This window comes from Syngnathus leptorhynchus, chromosome 22, assembly GCF_054491065.1.
Source record: "Syngnathus leptorhynchus isolate UIUO chromosome 22, UIUO_Slep, whole genome shotgun sequence".
In the NCBI taxonomy this organism is placed as follows: Eukaryota; Metazoa; Chordata; class Actinopteri; order Syngnathiformes; family Syngnathidae; genus Syngnathus; species Syngnathus leptorhynchus.
The window spans coordinates 1,722,020-1,741,167 of NC_141216.1; the positions used below are offsets into that span (position 1 = coordinate 1,722,020).

Genomic DNA, 19,148 nt, shown 5'->3' on the forward strand with positions numbered 1-19,148 from the left:
AATGAGAATAAAATAGAAATAACAAGTGTGAAGGCCTTCACACTAATTAGGAACAACATTTATCCCTCTAAAGAACTGCTCAGTGTTTAAATGTATGTAAACTGTTAATTGCCGTATTTGTCCATTGTTATGTTATTTTCAATAAAGTTAAAAAAAAAAAAAAAAAAAAAAGAAGGCGAAGAAGAGTGCATGAATGGACTCAAGAATATTTTGAGGTTCCACCTGTTTCAAGAGACATTGTGACATTTTGGAACGTTTCTTCACTAGAAGAACAAGGCTCTGGGTTATAATCTGGATAACTCCTTGCAATTGAATTATTTATTTCTGTTGTGGTTTCTTTTGTTATTGCATTGAGTATATGAATAAAGCTTTTTTTTAAAAAAAAAGAAAAATGCAACACGGCTCACTAAACGTTGGTGTTGTACACAAGCTGATGACGTCTCCGCTCGACAGAACTAGTTCTCAAATATCAAGTCGGATGCAAATGTTGACGGGTAAGACGATGAATTGCGTTTTATTCCGCGGTCGTTCTGTGTTGAATCATCTCCATAATATACGGACGACCTGGGTGCTGTAGATATTAGCAAACCAGACAACATTGCACTCATCGTCTCCCCAAACCTGCACACTCTGAGCAGCCATAATGAATAATTCCTCATGCATTCTGGAACTGTCCTCGTTATTGTGTTTTGCTGTGTGAGCTAGCGCATTTTGCGGCTGCAGCAATGGATGGCCCTAAGCTGCTCTTTACGTTTCTCGGGACTTCTTTGAGTTTGTTTGCGCTTATAAAGGATGTCTTTGGGGTTACCGCTTAATATGCACGATTCAAATGATCCAATCAAATCCCTTCTGTAGTCAATTTCTAAAACATGTTCTCATTTCTGTGCTGGAGCTGTCATTCATTTTGCGCATCTCACCGCTGGTTGTGCGGAAATGTCGCTCGGTTGACGCGTGTCCGGGGGACGGACTTCATTCATATTGCGGAAGGAAGCAAGGAGTGATTGCGGGGGCGAGTTCGATCCATCGATCGACTTCAATCAGCTGCACAGTAAGACCCCTTTTGTGCATGAATAAGATCTGGCTGGGTGTCTTGCGATTGTGGGACAATATTGGCGTGTGGTTTGTTTACTTTTCCATATGACTGAAGCTGCACTCTCCACATTGATGAAGCATCTCTGCAGGCTGACCGGGGCGCTACCTGGCACGGAATCTGTCAGGTGGTGCTGACGAGTGGAGAAGCAGAGTATGTGGAGTGCTTGCGGTTCCCATGGAGTCAAAGGACATGAAGCAGGTCAATAGAATTCTTCAAATCTGGAAAATGCATTCATTCTTTCATAATCCCAAACCAGTGCTCTACTGTGCTGGTAGATGTGGAACAACTGGGATTTTTTTTTCTACTTTTAAAAGTTAAAATGAACCAAAAATGTATCAATACATATCTATAAACAGAAAAAAGAAAATAAATATTAACTAAATACTCTTATAAATGCTATGATGTGCTGTGTTCTAGGAGGAAAATTCCATTGCTTTGGGCTTGTTGACTCACCAGGCTCTAGGAAAACTCCGGGATCAGCTTAGCAGTTTACTGGACCAGCACCTGAAGACAACATGCAGACAGGGCTCTGTAAAGGTACATGGACTTCTTTGTGCTAATAATCTTGCATGCAATACCTCCATGGAAAAAGAAGATTTGAGAAAAATGATGCCCAGGAATGAAACATCTGACCACAACTCTGTTTTGACAGGAACAATGGGTGAATAGCTTCCTTTACCATGGAAACCGCCATTCATGTCTCCACTGGCCGGAAGCCGCTGTCACTGTGCTAGTGGCACTTGGACTGGTGTGTTGCTTTGGCAGTCAGCCCAAGGGCAGGTATGCTTGATCTGATGAAATGAAGTTGTGTGACCTCACACCCAGATGACAGCCATGATGCTTCTTATCTAATCCTGACCTTTACAGTTCTGGCAGTGAGCTGGTCAATGCAATGGCCCTCCTCATCCTTTTGCTGTTGAATCTGATGCTGGTCAGAAGACAGGAGAGGCTCAAAAGAAGCGAGATGGTTCGCCGTCTCAAAAGCATCATCGCACAACTCAACGGTACGTCTGACCCGGTGCAAAAAAAAAAGACGAGGCGCTTTCTACTTTTGACAAAGAGCTATTCTACTGTTTCTATTGTTCATTTGTTGTAGATTACCTTTCAGGTTGGGTTGGCGAAGTGCGCTGGCCACCGTGTCTTTACCCTGATCTCTATACACCCTCGTCTCCATCGTGGTCCCTTCACTGGACGTACCGTGACTCCCAGTTGGTTAATCTGCCCGTCAGCCTGCTTGTGGAAGGAGATATAATTGTTCTCAGACCTGGGCAAGAAGCATTTGCGTCTCTCCGAGGGATAAAGGTTAGTTAGTTAGTCTAGTTAGTGTTCATAACGTCCCTTCAGGGCTCCACATTTCCCATGTATAAAAGAAAAAAAATGTTTGTTTTTTTCTATTACAGGATGATGAACACATTGTTTTGGAACCTGGAGATTTGTTCCCCCCATCATCTCCATCTCCTTCCGCACCAGCAAATGAGAAAAAAGGACCCCATAATCCACAACAACGTCGTCTCTTCAGAGTGGTCCGAACTCCAGTTTTAGACATTGTCAGGTAGGAACCTGGATTTCTTTACGTGGATGTCAAAATGTATTGTCCATTGCGTCAACCTCAACTCTTGCCTTTTCCTTTTTAAAAGGAATAGTTTGGAGTTTGCAGGATCCAGACCGGTTACAGTGCTGGACAACGAGAGGTTTACAGTCCAGTCCCTCATCACCAAGCTTGTCTGTCCTGTAGTGCTGGTGAGGGGAAATCACTTGAAATGGTTAACTTGAAATGTTCTTGAAGCATTTCTTTGTGTTCTTTTTTTTTTTTCCCCTATAGGTTACATTTCTGCTGGTGAACTCCATACGCTACTTTTGTGATGCACCCAACCTTACCCCTAGTAGCTACAATTTTTTGCAGCTTCAGGTAATTTTCCAAATGAAAATGTTTCGAAATGAAGACTAGAAATCCATTTGGCTTTAATTCCGCCCCCTTTCAACGTTCCAAGAAAAACACTCCCAATAACTTGAACATTCTGACTCTCAAATGTTTAGAATGAATGGTTTTTCAAATGAAGTAATAATGATACATTTTGGAAAGGTAATCATCCAATTGTATTTTCTTTCAGTTGATGGGTGTCCTTCCCGTCTTACCACTGCTCTTCCCTGTCATGTGGGTGCTGGTCAATGCCTTTGGAGAAGCGAGAGTCCTTGCCGAGTTCAGCCATGGCTCTCCAGCAGGATTGGTGAGAATTTCCCCTTTTTTTAAGTGGGACCATGTGCTACTTCTGCACATTTCCTTAGACTCACTCCATTTTCCTCTCACCCCTCCCTAGCTTTCTAAATTCTCCGAGGACACTCTAAGCAGCTACACCGAAGCGGTCTCCACCCAGGTATCTTCCCATCATGTTTGCTCCAGATGGACTACCTTGACCACATCAGGAAGCGACTCACCCATGTTGGCAGCTTCTCGCGATAATGGAGACGTTTGTTTGTTTGTTTGTTTGTTTGTTTGTTTGTTTGTTTGTTCTCACGTGCAGGAGATGATAGTTTCTGTGTGGAGACACTTCATTGGTGTACTGAAGGGAGAGTCTCAGACTCTTTGCTACACTTCCAACCTTTTACACACGCTTGGGTCTGTCACCGTAAGTATCCATAGGTCCATCTATAGGTCCAGATCACATGATCTGAGCAAAAGTGTGTGCAGGTATTGTGTTGTGTGGACAAACAAGGCATTCTGTCATGGCCTAATCCAAGCCCTGAGACAGTGCTGTTCTTCAGTGGAAGAGTTGAAAATAGTCAGGAGGATCTCATAGATGGCTTGTCAATCAACTCCTACTGCAAACCAGAGACAGATGATGGCAAGGTTTGGACTTTCCCCGTGACCATTTTTCATGTAACACGTATGAAAGGTCATTTACTTTGTGATTGTTCTGGAAATGTCTCATTCACCGCTCAGCAGAACCAAGAGGCGGAGACTCTCCTCTGTTTACCAGAGGAGCCCGCCAACCGAATCGGAGAAATACCCGAGGCCAGAGAGACTTGGAACGATACGACTCGTACGACAGACACACTCATGCACTGGCGTTCCTGCCAACCTGTAAATAGTCGCAGCAAACACAACTCTGGGTCCAACGTGAGCTTCAGTCGCCATACAGAGGGAGGCGAGGACCAAACTCAGGTGAAATCTGAAATAGTTGGTGATGGAAAAATATGTTGCCACTTAAATGGCCCAAAAATTCCACATATTTCCCCAGGAATTTCTTTTGGATAACCAAGAAAGTGAGGCAGAGGATTACGTGTGTGACTATCACCTGGAAATGTTGAGTCTTTCGCAAGATCAGCAAAATCCAGCAAGCATTCAGTTTGATGACTTAGCATGGCAGTGTCACTTGCCTTCACTCAAACCACTGGGCCTCAACATCATGCTCAACCTCTGCAACGATAACGTCACTCAACAGCTCTGCTGCTTCTCCGATCATTTGTCCAACTTGGCGCTGCAAGAGAGCCACGGCAGCGTGCAGCCCGTTTATGTTCCTTGGGGGCTTTGCGAACTCTCCAGGCTTATAGGTAAACCTTCTTGATTCTGCCGTGAACGTGCGGACATCTTAACGGTCTGATTTTGTGGGTGTCAGGCTTCACTCCTGGTGCAAGGGAGATGTTTGAACAGGAGAGCCACTTGGCTCTTTACCAGCTGCCAACTGGAGACATGGCAAAAGATGTGCCTTCGCACCGCTTGCATTACTTCACCAAGCGTCAGCCTCCTATCTCCCACATGATCTCCCTTTTTGTACGAGACTCTTCCTCGGGTGAGTCCCGAGCCGACCGGTATCATCGGATGGATGGATGGATGGATGGATGGATGGATGGATGGATGGATGGGTTTTTACCCACTTGACTTTTGTTTTGTAGAGTGTGTCCAGATGCTGTCACATGGCTCAGCTGACCTTATCTTGGAAGCCAGCACTGACTTTTGGGACGGTGCTGATATTTATCCCCTTTTAGGTTCTGACAGGTACACAAACGTTTTGTCTGTGTCAAATGGGATATCAATCTAATCTTCTACGATATCTCGTTGATAGAAAAAAGATTCTGGACTTCTACCAACGTGCCTGTCTGTCTGGTTACTGCTCAGCCTTTGCATATAAACCCATGCAGCGGTCATTGTCCAGCCAATTAAATGGCAAGTGTGTGGAGTTGGCGTCCGGGCCCTGTCTCTTCTCAGGGCTGGAGCTGTCCTTAAGCACCCCGAACAAGCATCCTTCCTGCAGGAACAGTTGGAGCTCTGACGGTACGGCTCAGCTTTCCAATACGTTTCTACTCTGAGGATCAGAGCGTCTTCATCATTTGGTTCTCCCTTTTCTAATAGAGGGTATAGGTGAAGGAATGGAATGTGACGATGGTGTGCAAGCCCTGAGCGGCCAGATCTTCATGGGCATGGTTTCATCCCAGTTCCAAGCCCGACTGGACACGGTCCGACTCATTGATGCTTTGATCACGGCGTGTATTCGATTTGTCTACTTTTCCATGGAGGACGAACTTCGTAGCAAGGTCAAAACTTGGGGAACTCTGCTTTGAAAATGGCTGATTCTTGACGTGGTTTTGTGTTTGTAGGTTTTTGCCGAGAAAATGGGCTTAGAGACAGGTTGGAACTGTCATATCTCACTGACTTCAAATGGAGATGGTCCATGTGAAGGAGCTCCATCCAGCCCCTATCATGGGTCACTCCATGAAGGTGGTTGTTATGCTTGTCTTGTCTATTTCACCAGGGCCTTACTCATTGTCTGTCACCTTCAAATGTCATTAGATTCTCGAGATGAAGCGGAAGGTCCGTTGCTGTCAGAGGAGGAAGTTCATTCGGACCTGGCAAGTTTCCAGCCCACAGACAGTGATCTGCCCAGCTTTCTGGAAGATTGCAACCGGGTAAACAATCATGTTCATTGACCAAATGAGTTCCATCTTTACTCCATTGAAGTTTTGTCATTTTTGCTGTCGGCTTTCTCATTCTTTTCATTTCTTTCTTCTAATCTTAGGCGAAGCTTCCGCGTGGCATTCACCAGGTTCGACCTCATTTGAAGAACATTGACAATGTGCCTCTACTGGTGCCACTCTTCACTGACTGCACCCCTGACAGTATGTCCTCTTCCGCTTAGTTACTGCTACTCGGAACTTCATGATGCATACAATTCAAAGTTTCCAACAAAACACTGAATATTGATTTGTTACCATTCCAATTGTGATTTATTTCCAGCTATGTGTGAGATGATAAAGATCATGCAAGAGAACAGGGAGGTCACATGTTGTTTGGGAAGCGCCGCCAATTTCCGCAACAGTCGCCTTTTTCTGCAGAGCGACCTCAGGTATGTGAACATGCGTCACAAAAAGGCCACAAATAATTCTATTTTCAAGTGTATGTGATAAGAAAGAAACTAGGACTACAATTTTGAAAGTAATCCATCAAACCTGGAGTGTTGAGCTTAATGAGCCAGTATAATATGTGGTGTCCCTTGAATAGTATCGCTCTGGAACCACTGTACCCATCCCAGTGTTCGTGGGAGACGTTCAGTCGCACCACGGGTCCGTTCAACAAGAGCACGGAAGGTCTGTCTCCACTCAAACTCTCGGGGCAACTTAATAGTCTGGGCTGCTCTGTGGCCTTTCACCAAGGAGAGAGTGTCAGCATGGCCAAGCTCATAGAGCAGGTATACAGCTCAATAAGGTTACACGAGTACTTTCTATTTATTGCGACTGTTTTGTTTGTTGCAGGCACGACATACGACTTACGGTATTCGCAAGTGCTTCCTTTTTCTGCTGCAATGCCAACTCACTCTGGTCATCATACAGGTAAGATTAGACTTGACATACTTTTGTTTTGCAAGATAATCAATAGGGGTTGACTTTTTTTTTCTCGAGTTTTTATCTTGTTTAGCTCAGCTCCCTCCTCCTATGAACACTACGGACATCCTCTGGCTTTCATGCTTCAGCTGCCCATTGCTAAGGTTGGATGGAGCCCCTGACAAGACTTCAGAATAGTATTTTGACATCAATTGTTTTGACAGCCTGTCACTTCTGGGAAAGCCTCGAGATAGTTCCGTCATGACCGTTGCCACGGGGAAGAACCTTGATGCCATCCCAAAGAAGGTAGGGTCGCAAAGTGGGGCAATTGTCACTTTTTGGGCATTACCAGAAGCAACACAAACAGACAGTACAAGAAGTGAAAAGTTACAATTGACCCCACATTCCGAGTCGGATCTAACATCCAGAGAATATAACAATGGAGCTGGTCAAAATTTGGATTGATGACCTTTGACCCTTTAAAAAGAGGTGCACCTCTGAGATGCATCTCTTAAACATGATACTGGATCTGTAAGCTGTTTCAGAAAAGTTTGGTAGTATTTGGCGCCAAGAAGTTAGTCTGACTTGTAATATTTTCTCCTTTCTCTTTTTTTGTTAGACTCAAAACTACTTCCTTGGCTGCTTTGTTTTGAAGTTTGGCCTGACAGTGTGTGCCTATTTGTTGGCTTTTGGATTCACACTACAAGAGGTGTGTTTGAGAAGCACAAACCTAACCATGGTTGAAAATAGCACTGTAAAATGCCTACATATACTCACAGCCAGGTAAGAGTTCCAAGAATCCAGTTTTTAGCCAACTATTCATTTCTCACTGACTATTGTTGTTATTTTTTTGATTTCTTTAGCTCTTCAAACCTCGCTCCTCACTGGTTCACTGATCTGTCAAATGGCCTGCTACTGACACAGAAATTAATGACGGGCTTCCTGGTCTTACATAAAGGTAAGTGTACGTGTAAGTACATTCATACATTTATGTATGCCACAAAACAAATTTTGAACCTCCTCGGGCCACGCAAACTCACTCCCCCCCCCCTCTTATTTCAGTGGTCATCTCGCTCAGCTATGTCCACCGTTCCCAGTCTTTGTGGCGAAAAAGTCCTTTTAGCAATGCCTGGTGGTGTCTCACTGTACCTGTGGTGTAAGTCATTATTATTGAAAATGATATGGTAAATATTTTTGATTCACATGATAATAAAAAAACAACAACAACAACGATACACTGTGGTCTTCAACAACCATGCACTTGAAGTTTCATGTTGTAGCTGATTGCCTTTCTCCTTCAGTCTGGTCAGTCAGGTTGTCCAGGCCACGGTGGATTACCAGTTGTGGCATGACCAAGACAGCCTCCTGAACTTTGGTCTGCGTGACATACCGCTGCTTGGCTGGCTTCTCGTCTCTCTGTCTCTTCTGCTGGTGGTGATAGTTAATGAGTTGGTGAAGCTACATGAGATAAGGTAAAAAGTATACACTCAGTTCCAAATTATGCATAGGTGATTTCAAGTCAAGTGTTGTTTTCAGTGTGGCTAATAGTTATCCAAGTCATACACCTCTTTACGGTCGTATATAAAGAATAGCAATGGACACCAAAAAAGATCATCACAACAGATACAAGTAGCAATGTTGAGTGTCTTGAGGATTTTGGGTTTGTCTTGTTTTCAGGGTGCGAGTTCGCTACCAGAAGAGACAGAAACTACAGTTTGAAACAAAGCTCGGAATGAATTCTCCATTCTAATCGGTGACGTTTGACAAGTTGACCGATAATGGGGGACATTGACCACTTTTTAGTAATACCAGTATCAGTTGTATCAGGTCAAATTGTGCTTCAAATGCGAATCGTTAAACTGAGGTCTTATTTTTATTTTGCTCAGGGCCTCTGCAGCATCATCTGATTTGAAATAGTTGTAAAGACTTGAAGGCGCTGTGTTTTGTGGTGGACCTGAACATCGACTGTGGTCCCATTTTTGAGTCACTATTGTCCTTGGGAATTCTGCCACGTTCCTATTATTGCGATCAAATTGTTGGCTATCATCTGAAGATATCATTCCTTATAATCCGCCATACGTGAAATGCAACGAATATTACCGTTGCAAGCAATTATGAGCATCCTCTAAAACGGAGAGCTACTTCTTAGGTACTGATGAATGTGAAGGCCTACTGAAATCACCAATTTGCTCAAATTATCTTTATTTATTTTTGTCATCAGATGTTTTTATCGATATTTTATTTTTGGAACGTAAAAGGGAAAAACAAAGCTGTTGTGCTGCTTGATCTTATCGACGACTTATTGTTATTTTATGATTATTTTACAACAATGACCTACGATTGTGTCTGTTATTGCACATGGGTGAATTGTGAGGAGTAAAATTGTGTTTATATGCCAAATTCCACAAATTCATTTCTAGTGATGCAAGGAGGTGCAATTAAAATGTCATTCTAATGAAATAAGAAATATCTCTTTTGTATATGTATTTTTGTATTTGTATTTTTCCATTAAATTATTCTATTGATTGGCTCGTTGAACACAAATTGCTGGTTTTTGACAGCCGCTTCAGCTCGACCAATCACGCAAAAGTAGGTTAAAATTGCGCATGCGCACAGGCCAGCGTAATTTGTTGATATCCTCTTTTGAAGCCCGAAGCTTTGCTCTTACCAATTCCAAATTATCAAAGCAGCCTTTGCCTCATTTGAGAGTGGATGCGCTAGTCAAGAGAAGGTCTACATGAGGGGCTAATGGAAGACGCACGGGATTTGGTAAGTGCATGGAGCATTTCGGGCCGCAAGCCTAGCAAGCAATACTTTTGAGGATCCTTTGTTGTTGTCTTATTTACTGGAGCTAGTGAGTATGGCTCTGCTCAATATCTGATTGCAAACGTGTCGAGCATTTCAAGACATGGATAACATAAGTGCACAATCTTGAAACATAGGTGAGGATCTTTTTCTTTCCATGAAATTGTGAGTGAGTAACAATTCTTTCAAAAGGTTTCCGCAAGCAAACTATGCTAATGCTACTTGGCGTTGAGCTAATTGTCTTTTGGTGTTCATTGTGCATCTATGTATCTGTCTACCTCTCTCTATATCTATTTATTTATTGTTCTTGTGAACATTGAGATTACAATGACTTATTGGAGCCAACGTAGTATTTTGTCGATACCAGCACTGGGGTCACGTGTTGCCAAAAAGCAGGAAGCGACAAGGTTTCAAGTAAACAATGTTCAGCCAAGCCAGGGAAGTACTTGCACATCTTCATTTTACTTATCTGCCATTTTAATCAAACAAGTTCATATCTAGCTTGATTATTTTCTTCACGATGCGGCTTTCAGTCAAGCTGACGAAATGAATGATCCACAACATTGTGACTACGTTTAAACATATGATGTTTTGTTGTTGTTGTTTGTTTTTTATTGAAGGCTGAGCGAACCCCACGTTCAGAACGTAAGCGGAGGGATTCGTTTGGGATGTTAGATGGCTATGACAGTTGTAGTGAGGAGTCCACCAGCAGCTCCAGCTCAGAAGACAGCGAGGATGAGGTGGTATCCTCTCTTCCTGCCAGTCTTCCCATTATCAAGAACAATGGCCAGATCTATACTTACCCAGATGGAAAGGCTGGAATGGGTTTGTACATAACGTATAATTGATTTGATTTGATTGGATTGTGTGGCGGCACGGCACGGCTGTGCATTGGTTAGCACGTCGGCCTCACACTTCAGAGGGTGCAGGTCCTCCCTGTGTAGAGTTTGCATGTTCTCCCTGTGTCTGCACATCCCCAAAAACATGCATGGTAGGCCAATTGAGCACTCCAAATTGCCCGCCAGTGCCAATGGTTGTTTGTCTCTCTGTGCCCTGCGACAAACATGTTGAAAACCCAAAAGTGGCCCACGCTGTGATGGCTCAATAGAGCTGCTTTATTATTATTATTATTATTATTATTATTATTATTATTTGTTGATGAAATACCCATTGACTAGACTGTATACCATACTCTTTTTTTTTTGTTGTCACAGCCACCTGTGAGATGTGTGGAATGATTGGAGTCCGAGACGCTTTTTACTCTAAAACAAAGCGTTTCTGCAGTGTTTCTTGTTCCAGGAGCTATTCTTCTAATTCCAAAAAAGCAAGCATTATGGCGAGACTCCAGGTAGGTGTTTGTTGTCATTGTATTTCTTTCTTTCCGGCAGTAATTCACACACATCCTCCTGTCTGCTTGAATTTGACTAGGGCAAGCCTCCAACAAAAAAGGCAAAAGTCTTACAGAAACAACCTCTTGTGGCAAAGTTGGCAGCTTATGCTCAGTATCAAGCAAGTCAACAGAACCAGGCCAAATCAAAAGCTGGTATGTATGATCAGCAATGACTCTGCCAAGATTAGAGGACCAGGACATCCGTAATGTAAACAAAAGCGCTGTGGTTGGCTAATTCAGTGTCACGGCTAACAAGTGTCTGAAAAACAGGGAACCTATTTTGTACTTTATGGCATCTTTTATATCTGCTAACTAAATCAATCTAATCAGCAAAATAGTTCTTTGTGGCAGCCCTGGTTACAAGTATCACAGTGTTGTTTCTTTTGAAACCTGCTCTCTTCTTCTCACATTCATACGTGTTTCGCCCAGTGGTTCCGTCGGAAAACTTTGACTGGGGACACTATATCTGCGTCAATAACACGTCTGGAGCGCCAGTCAGCTGTTTCAAGCATGTAAGTATGAACAATACACGGAGCGTCAAGCGGTATTACTCATTCTCCCAAAACATTGTTTCAGGCTCCCATGGGGACATGCTGGGGAGGGATTGAGCAAGGGGTGAGAATTGAGGTGCTCAACTCTGACACCAATCACTCCACTAAGGTTTACTGGATAGCAGAAATTATTAAACTAGCAGGTAAGAGAACTGCTGCTTGCATTGATGTTGTATGGACATCTAATCGAGATCTCCTCTATTCCGTAGGCTTCAAAGCTCTTCTCCGTTATGAAGGTTTTGACATTGACAGCAGTAAGGACTTCTGGTGTAACCTTTGTATCCCTGATGTTCATCCGGTGGGCTGGTGTGCTTCTAGTGGAAAACCTCTGGTCCCGCCAAAAAGTGAGACAGATCCCATCAAGATGGAATAGGTTCTTATTTGTCAGGTTTGTAGCGTTTGTATGAGTGCTTATGCAATGTCTTTTGCAGGCATACAGCATAAGCATTCTAACTGGAAAGCCTTTCTCGTGAAACGTCTCACTGGAGCTAAAACACTGCCGCCCGACTTTAATATCAAGGTGAGATTTTTGCCGAGGTCATTTCCGCACCTCCTAAAGGGGGCCTACCTGCTCTCTCCCAACGCTTCTCGCCCAAAACGTGACTCCGCTACTCCGCTGACCCCATCCACTAGTCCATAGGTGTCAAACTCAAGGCCCAGCTACGGCCCGCCACATCATTTTACGTGGCCCGCAAAGATAAATTGTGCATCGACTTGTGTCGATACTAAAATGACATATTGTCTTTACTTAAACAAAAAAAACAACAACAATATTGCTGATGGATATTTTAATTACCACAATACCAGTACGTGTGTAAAGCATCATTTGAATACTTTGTCATTTTCATCCTAGGTCGTTGAAAACACACAGTTCCCTTTTAAGAAGCTGATGCGGGTAGAGGTGGTGGATAAAAATTATCTATGCCGGACGCGAGTCGCCTTGGTGGAGCAAGTGATCGGAGGTCGTCTCAGGCTCGTCTACGAAGAGAGCCAGGACGGATCCGACGATTTCTGGTGTCACATGTACAGTCCTCTAATTCATAATATCGGATGGTCACGCAGCATTGGACATCGCTTTAAAAGATCCGGTGGGTTGATGCCACCACTGCCTTGAATGTTTTTAAAAGGCTTGAATCTGAATGAAAGAGCGCAATGAACCCTTCACTGTTGTACTTCTAACATGATCCAATATATTTAACAGATACGACAAAGAAAATTGAAGGTCAAATTGATGCTCCTCCACAGATCTTCCAAAAGGTAGTCTGAATGACACTTTGATTTAGCCTTAAGTCTCATTTGACCCCATCCTCATCAGGTTAGAGATGTGGACCAAAGTGCGGATTGGTTCAAGGACGGCATGAAATTGGAAGCTATCGATCCTCTCAATCTCTCAACGATATGTGTAGCTACTGTTAGAAAGGTAAGTGTGTTTGTTCTCTGTTTTGGATACGGATGTCAAGTATTAACGTGACGCGCGCGCTGTTAAGGTGTTAGCAGATGGCTATCTTATGATTGGAATTGATGGTTCTGAAGCGGTTGATGGATCCGACTGGTTCTGCTACCATGGCACCTCACCCTCCATCTTCCCTGTTGGCTTCTGTGAAATCAACAACATTGAACTAACCTCCCCTCGAGGTACCGGATTGCCGTATTTCTCGGACTCGTTCAGATATTTCAATAGCCGAGAAATTGTATTTGAATCTGATGAACGATCGAATATCAGCGTTTTTTTCTGCTTTCAACGAAGCCTCTATCTTCCAGGGTACGCTAAGCTTCCATTTAAATGGTTTGACTACCTCAGAGAAACTGCTTCAATAGCTGCTCCTGTTAAGCTCTTCAACAAGGTAGGCGACCGCTTAAAATCAAGACTGACAAAAAAATGACATTTCAGTCGCTCTAGAAGTTACAAAACCAAAAAAGCTTTATAAATTAGAAAGCATTCCAATTATAATGAATGTATTTATTGAATTGAACTGGTACGGTCATTGTTTTTAACTCGCCATGCTGCCTTGATAGGAAATTCCCAACCATGGTTTCCAACGAGGCATGAAGCTGGAGGCCGTTGACCTGATGGAGCCACGTCTGGTGTGTGTCGCTACAGTGACGAGAATCGTACATCGGCTTTTAAGGATCCACTTTGACGGCTGGGAAGATGAGTATGACCAGTGGGTTGACTGCGAGTCACCTGATCTTTATCCTGTGGGTTGGTGTCAGCTGACGGGCTATCAACTTCAACCCCCTGCTTCCCAGAGTAAGACTTGAATCTCACCACAACTTGCCAGCACGACGGTCATTGGAATGATGTTTCTTCTTTCAGGTACCAGAGAAATGTCTCAGTCACTACCCAAGCAGAAGAAAAAAGCCCAGCAGTATAAAGGCCAAAAGAAAAGTGAGTCATATTTCTTCAGCAAACACTTTTTCCATATTTGACGACACGACTTTGCTTATTACGGATGGTTGAGTTTGGTCGAAGTTGTTGTTTGTAATATGAGTTCAATTATTTTCATTCAGTGTCAACGCTCGCATTTAAAAAAGGATTCTAAGAGCTTATGTTCCATTTACGATATTTAACCAGCTCTAGATTTTATCCGAACAAATTCACACTGATTAAATCAAACAAAATCAAGGGGCCGTCATCCAAGCGCAACAGTCAGACATTTCTTATAGCTCCTGACTTGGTTGGCACATAAATGGTTTAGTCCACTCCACTGCCGATCTTCTCCAAATTCTGGAGATTTTGAGTTTGGTGTTTGGAAACTCAAAGTTTCAGCTCTCGCCTTAGATTTCTTTTCTAGGATTAAGGGTTAGGAGACTGGCTAGGCCATTCCAAGACTTTGAGCTGACCACAGTTTGGCTTGATGTTTAGAGAGGAAGATTCCCGTTGGTCGGCGACCCTTCAGTCAGGCAGTCAGAAGGAGAAGCTTCTCAGGGGATGAAGAGCAGAGTCCACCCTTTTACCATGTGGAGGGGCCAGCTCAGCTCCAATTCCGAACTCACCTCCACCAAACTCATAAATCAGGTAACCTCACGTTAATCACTGTTATTGGCCACCCGACTTTTTCGAGGAAAACAATCATCTCTTTTTGCTAGCATTGGCAGTTTCTCCAATTTTTGCTAGCATTGCCAATTTATTTGGAGCGAATCAAACTGTTAATTGTTGGCAGGGCTGTAAGATATTGTCTGGGTGTGGATTATTGTGACTCCTATTTTATTGAGATGTAGCCCACCAAAAGAAGTCACAGTGAAATCTTTGCCTCGCTTCTTAGACAAAGCTTGGGAAACCGAGGTTAGTTGGCGGCGGCGGCGGCGTTGTTGTTTAGTGGATCGGTACGGGTGGGTGCCTGTGTGCACTTCCACAATTTCGAAACAATAGGTATCCTTCACTTCACATTGAATGACTTTTAGGACTTTGGCTCTTACCAGGGTAAGTATGTTTTGTGTTTCAATAGTTTTGTTATATTTCATTTATTTCAAGCTCATTATTTGTCCGACATGTGCGCCGAGCTTTTGTTGTACTGTATTTTTTCTTTATGTACTGCTGGAACGAATTAGTGTTGAGATCCAGGGTTATTATCTAATATGTTCAAGTAGGCCCAATGGATTCTTAGCTAACTGTGATACATTTCAAGGGATTATTAAAGCCCTTTAGAACTAGGACTGGGGGAGTCGATTGAAACCAAAATGTTTGCATGAAATCTCGATTGTAAAAAGACGAGTTTGTCACAGCTCTTGCCATAAAGAATGTTTTTCTGTACACTGAAGCCAAAGAGTCAAGTCTTTGTCGTGCCTTTGTCTCGCAGACTCACTCATGCAAATGAAGGAGGAGATGATGGAGACGGATGAGTTCAACTTTTCCCAAGGCAACTCCGATCAAGAGAGTAATGGCTCAGGAACATTCTACATTAAACAGGAACCCTAAGGTCTGGGATTCCAAGCAGGACAAACGGGAGAAGACTGCAAGAAGTATGGAGAATCAGTGTGAGTGCACATTTTATCAATGGTAATGAAGAGCATGGTCAGTTCCACACCTCGTGAAAATAATATGGGTATTCTCCGCAATCATTTCCTTGTGTGTGTATAGTTGACTGGTGTTATGATCTCCCTTCTCCTGTCTGAACATTCAACTAAGCTATTTTTCTAATATATGAACAATAAAAATCAACCTTTTTCCTACGCATTCCATGTCAGTTAAAGGTGCTCCGAGCCTGCATAAAATGTCATAACTGTGTCTTGTGGTGGGTCATTTTGATTTGGGTTTATGACACATTACTTAACCACTGAAAATAGAAATTCCAAGACACTTGACATAGAAGCTGGCACAAAGAGGAAGCATTGTTTTTTTTTTTTTTTCGTTTTCTTGGTTTTTGCTTTTTTTTAATTTTTTTTTTAACCTTGATAAAATAGTAGTGCTTGAATTGTTTGTGTTTTGTCTTAATGTAGCTTTTTTTTTTTTTTACACTTGCTTTTGTGGATTTGTGGTGAAACCTTGAATGTAAATTAAAAATGATGATAGTGATTGTTTGGTGGAAAACGTTCAAAGTGAAAAGTATCTGTATTCAAGATTTTAATGACACTCTAGTCATCGAAAGTACGGCAAATACCATCAGGGTTTTACACTGCACAGATCATCCATGAGTGATTAACCAATACCGATAACGTGACTTTGTTGTAAAATTGTCAATTGTAGAGCTACAACTGCCAGTTTTTCTTAAATACTAGATTCATCTGAGTTGACTTACTGTTTGTAACATGTCAGAAAATGGAGGTAAATGTGGCTCATTATCCCCCCCCCCCCCGAGTAAAATTAGCTTTTTGCAAATGTCCCTTTCAGATTAAACACAAGGATAATCACCATTCAGGTTTCCATAAAGCCTTGTATTCCAGTTGCTGAGCTAAATTACATGCTAATGCTTGTTTAATTAATGCTGGCTAGCGACGATGCATGTGCTTTGAAAATATTTCTCAATTATCCTCCTACTTTCTTTTCGAGCCGTCTTTTTCTCTAGTTTATAATTTCCATTTTCACTCGCACTGTCACAACATTCAGGTCCAATTATTCACGCACCTTAATTTCTACTTCTCCTCCAAAAAGTAAGCTATTTCATAACCAAATCTTAACCTCTTGATCGAAAATGTCTAGTCATGCTGATGAATCAATTCCTAGATCTCATGTATCGAACTACTTTGTCTTTCTTTTAATTTCTTTGTATGTGTATTTCTTCTTTTCTCCATCACACCAACTATTCATTATTTTCCAATTAATACACGTGTAATCAAGTAACCCCTTAGTCATCCTAAATTTGTTCAACTGACTATTCAATTCCTGTCAATGTTCATCCTGTAAATAAATCATCCCATATTGTGATATATATATATATATATAACATTTAACAACAGTTCTGATCCATTCCCAAACTACTATATTTTATTGTTCCAACAAATATTGACCTCTTTAATGTGCCACTTTTCTATTGTTCACATAAACCTATGTGTTGTACTATCATCCTTGCACAATCTTCAACTTTTCTCTTCTATATTTGATATTTCCTCAAACATTTGCTCTCATCCTGTAAATGAATCAATAATAAAAATAGTATTTATTAGCTGGAAGCAACTCTCATGACATCATGAACAAAAATAATTACACACAGACAGCCCTGGCAATATAGAAGCATGGATAATCCATAATGTTAGCCAATAATTTATAGAAAGAAACATCAACAAAATCTAACCACACACAAATTAAAATCATGAACCTAAATCGTCTGAACTGAACAATCATCTCATTGACAAAATCAACACATCAGAAAATGCAAAAGGCTTAACACATTTTCACAGACTCAAAATAAAATTGTCTGGGAAAGTGCAAAGTAAATATGTTGTACAAACAAACCACAATCTGCTCCTTCAACTGCTATTGAGCTGCAATCAAATCAAGAAAAACAAAACAAAAAATGTGGTCACTGTCCGTCAACACTGTCAAATGGGTCCAGAGTGGACGTCACACACCGTATTGTTGACATTCATTGCTTGTTGTGCAAAACTTACTTACGTCATACTGTAATATTTATCAACCATAGCCATCCTTTAGTTCACATTGATTTGCTTTTGGGACATTATTTCCGTGACTCTTCTACCAAGGGTAAGTATTGTTGGTTTTTAAATAGTCTTATTTATGTGCAGGTTTTGCGCGTTGGCTTTGCCTTTCAAAGCCCAAATATTGCTCATATTTGGGTTTTGAAAGTGCAATTTACTGCACGTGGTCAAAATCCATGTTTGCTCATGCAATGTTTTTGATGTGACTTAAGCTGCTTGAGGCTCTATTATTGAACTCTTGTATATGTATACCAACTAGCGATGTAACAATAATGGCACTATTGCAATATTAAAATTTCCATGATATCGTCATGTTAAAAATAGCATCTCTCTTTAAAAAAAAAAAAAACAACAACTTTATTCTTCACCTGCCTCATCAACACATGAAGCCTATTTCTTTGTCACTGCTGATTTTTTGGGGGTTTTTTTTGTTCAATATCATCAGGGTTTTATTTTCTCTTTTAATATCAAGAGGTTTTATACAGAATTGTGAGCTTTTTTTTTTTATATATCACTGACATTGCTACAATATCCTGCTGATTATCATATTGTGAGGTTCATATCATGATATTGCATCGTGATGTTTGGATATCATTAATAGCTACTACCTCCTGAAGAAAGTAAAGCAAGTGGGAATCACTCCACCCGCATGTGAGCATATGCAAATAAAATGACCTGGAAAATATATTTGGAAGAAACTAAATGTAACTCATATGTAGTCGTTTGATTGATATGCAATCAGTAGGCTGCTAAAGGACAAAATTTATACCATTTCTTCCATTCTAATTTGTTCAAATATGCGTACTATACATAGATCATTTAACAGATTTTTTGTAGTAACTTGTTACATTTTTATACGGCAAAAACTGTTTGAAAAAGAAATCAAATGTTTTAAATGCATATATGAACGTAAATAGCTAAACTAATATTTACAAATAAAATATTGAATTTAGAGCATCTCCAGCATCCTTTTTATCATCATTTAAAAAAAAAAAGAAGTACGATTTAGTGGTAGTAACATTTTGTTAAACGTGGTGATTAACATTGTCATGTTGTCATGAGACTGTGTGAGAGAGAGAGAGAGACACTCAAATATATGATAAAAAACGAATGGATGGAATAATTCCTAAATAAGATCATTTAAGTTGAAAGATTTGTTGTGTAAAACCTCTATTTTGTATACAAGTATTAAAATTATAATTGCATATACCAGCTGAAGTACAAAATTAAATTGGACTTGTGTGTTTTTGACAAAGGTTGTTTTTTTATTTTTTATGATTTTGTGTTGTGATTTAAGCTTTGATAGATATTGTAAATAAAATATAATGTGTGGATCATCATATTGGTTGCAGTTGATGTTTTCAGGTACCGCCGACCTTTTCACATGGATGATTTT

The 19,148-nt window shown here is 41.3% G+C and overlaps 2 protein-coding genes across 9 annotated transcripts; both read left to right on the forward strand.

The window, feature by feature from the left end:
* The first annotated feature begins 9 nt into the window (after window positions 1–9).
* On the forward strand, window positions 10–9,433 carry tmem94 (transmembrane protein 94). 7 transcript variants are annotated; one of them, XM_085903558.1, is made up of 33 exons: window positions 10–494; window positions 893–1,048; window positions 1,148–1,291; window positions 1,511–1,630; window positions 1,746–1,873; window positions 1,961–2,097; window positions 2,190–2,395; window positions 2,494–2,645; window positions 2,731–2,833; window positions 2,916–3,002; window positions 3,205–3,321; window positions 3,412–3,468; window positions 3,616–3,720; window positions 3,783–3,941; window positions 4,035–4,256; window positions 4,333–4,645; window positions 4,711–4,884; window positions 4,988–5,090; window positions 5,158–5,366; window positions 5,445–5,626; window positions 5,690–5,810; window positions 5,883–5,998; window positions 6,109–6,208; window positions 6,327–6,435; window positions 6,591–6,777; window positions 6,842–6,919; window positions 6,989–7,074; window positions 7,135–7,216; window positions 7,530–7,693; window positions 7,774–7,868; window positions 7,973–8,066; window positions 8,212–8,382; window positions 8,588–9,433. In XM_085903558.1, exons 3-33 carry the CDS (start codon window positions 1,268–1,270, stop codon window positions 8,658–8,660), a joined length of 4,074 nt encoding a protein of 1,357 aa, XP_085759684.1. In that variant the 5' UTR covers window positions 10–494; window positions 893–1,048; window positions 1,148–1,267; the 3' UTR covers window positions 8,661–9,433. The 7 variants fall into 7 exon arrangements, with proteins under 7 accessions (XP_085759684.1, XP_085759685.1, XP_085759686.1 ...); XM_085903559.1 differs by having other exon boundaries at window positions 4,038–4,256; XM_085903560.1 differs by having other exon boundaries at window positions 2,202–2,395.
* A 76-nt stretch (window positions 9,434–9,509) lies between these two features.
* Window positions 9,510–19,090, forward strand: mbtd1 (mbt domain containing 1). 2 transcript variants are annotated; one of them, XM_085903574.1, is made up of 17 exons: window positions 9,510–9,679; window positions 10,336–10,540; window positions 10,930–11,063; window positions 11,144–11,258; window positions 11,535–11,617; window positions 11,682–11,799; window positions 11,866–12,000; window positions 12,088–12,176; window positions 12,510–12,744; window positions 12,858–12,913; window positions 12,972–13,076; window positions 13,144–13,291; window positions 13,418–13,500; window positions 13,673–13,907; window positions 13,974–14,045; window positions 14,523–14,675; window positions 15,457–19,090. In XM_085903574.1, the coding sequence occupies exons 1-17, from the start codon at window positions 9,659–9,661 to the stop codon at window positions 15,573–15,575; spliced, it is 2,106 nt and encodes a 701-aa protein (XP_085759700.1). In that variant the 5' UTR covers window positions 9,510–9,658; the 3' UTR covers window positions 15,576–19,090. The 2 variants fall into 2 exon arrangements, with proteins under 2 accessions (XP_085759700.1, XP_085759701.1); XM_085903575.1 differs by lacking the exon at window positions 14,523–14,675.
* Window positions 19,091–19,148: the final 58 nt, after the last annotated feature.

Coding starts and splice junctions, on each gene's coding strand:
- tmem94 (XM_085903554.1), top strand. CDS start 1,268: ATGGAGTCAAAGGACATGAAGCAG. Junction 1,874..1,960: donor GGCAGTCAGCCCAAGGGCAG/GTATGCTTGATC, acceptor TGACCTTTACAG/TTCTGGCAGTGAGCTGGTCA. Junction 7,869..7,972: donor CTTCCTGGTCTTACATAAAG/GTAAGTGTACGT, acceptor CTCTTATTTCAG/TGGTCATCTCGCTCAGCTAT.
- mbtd1 (XM_085903574.1), top strand. CDS start 9,659: ATGGAAGACGCACGGGATTTG. Junction 11,064..11,143: donor GCATTATGGCGAGACTCCAG/GTAGGTGTTTGT, acceptor GAATTTGACTAG/GGCAAGCCTCCAACAAAAAA. Junction 12,745..12,857: donor ACATCGCTTTAAAAGATCCG/GTGGGTTGATGC, acceptor TATATTTAACAG/ATACGACAAAGAAAATTGAA.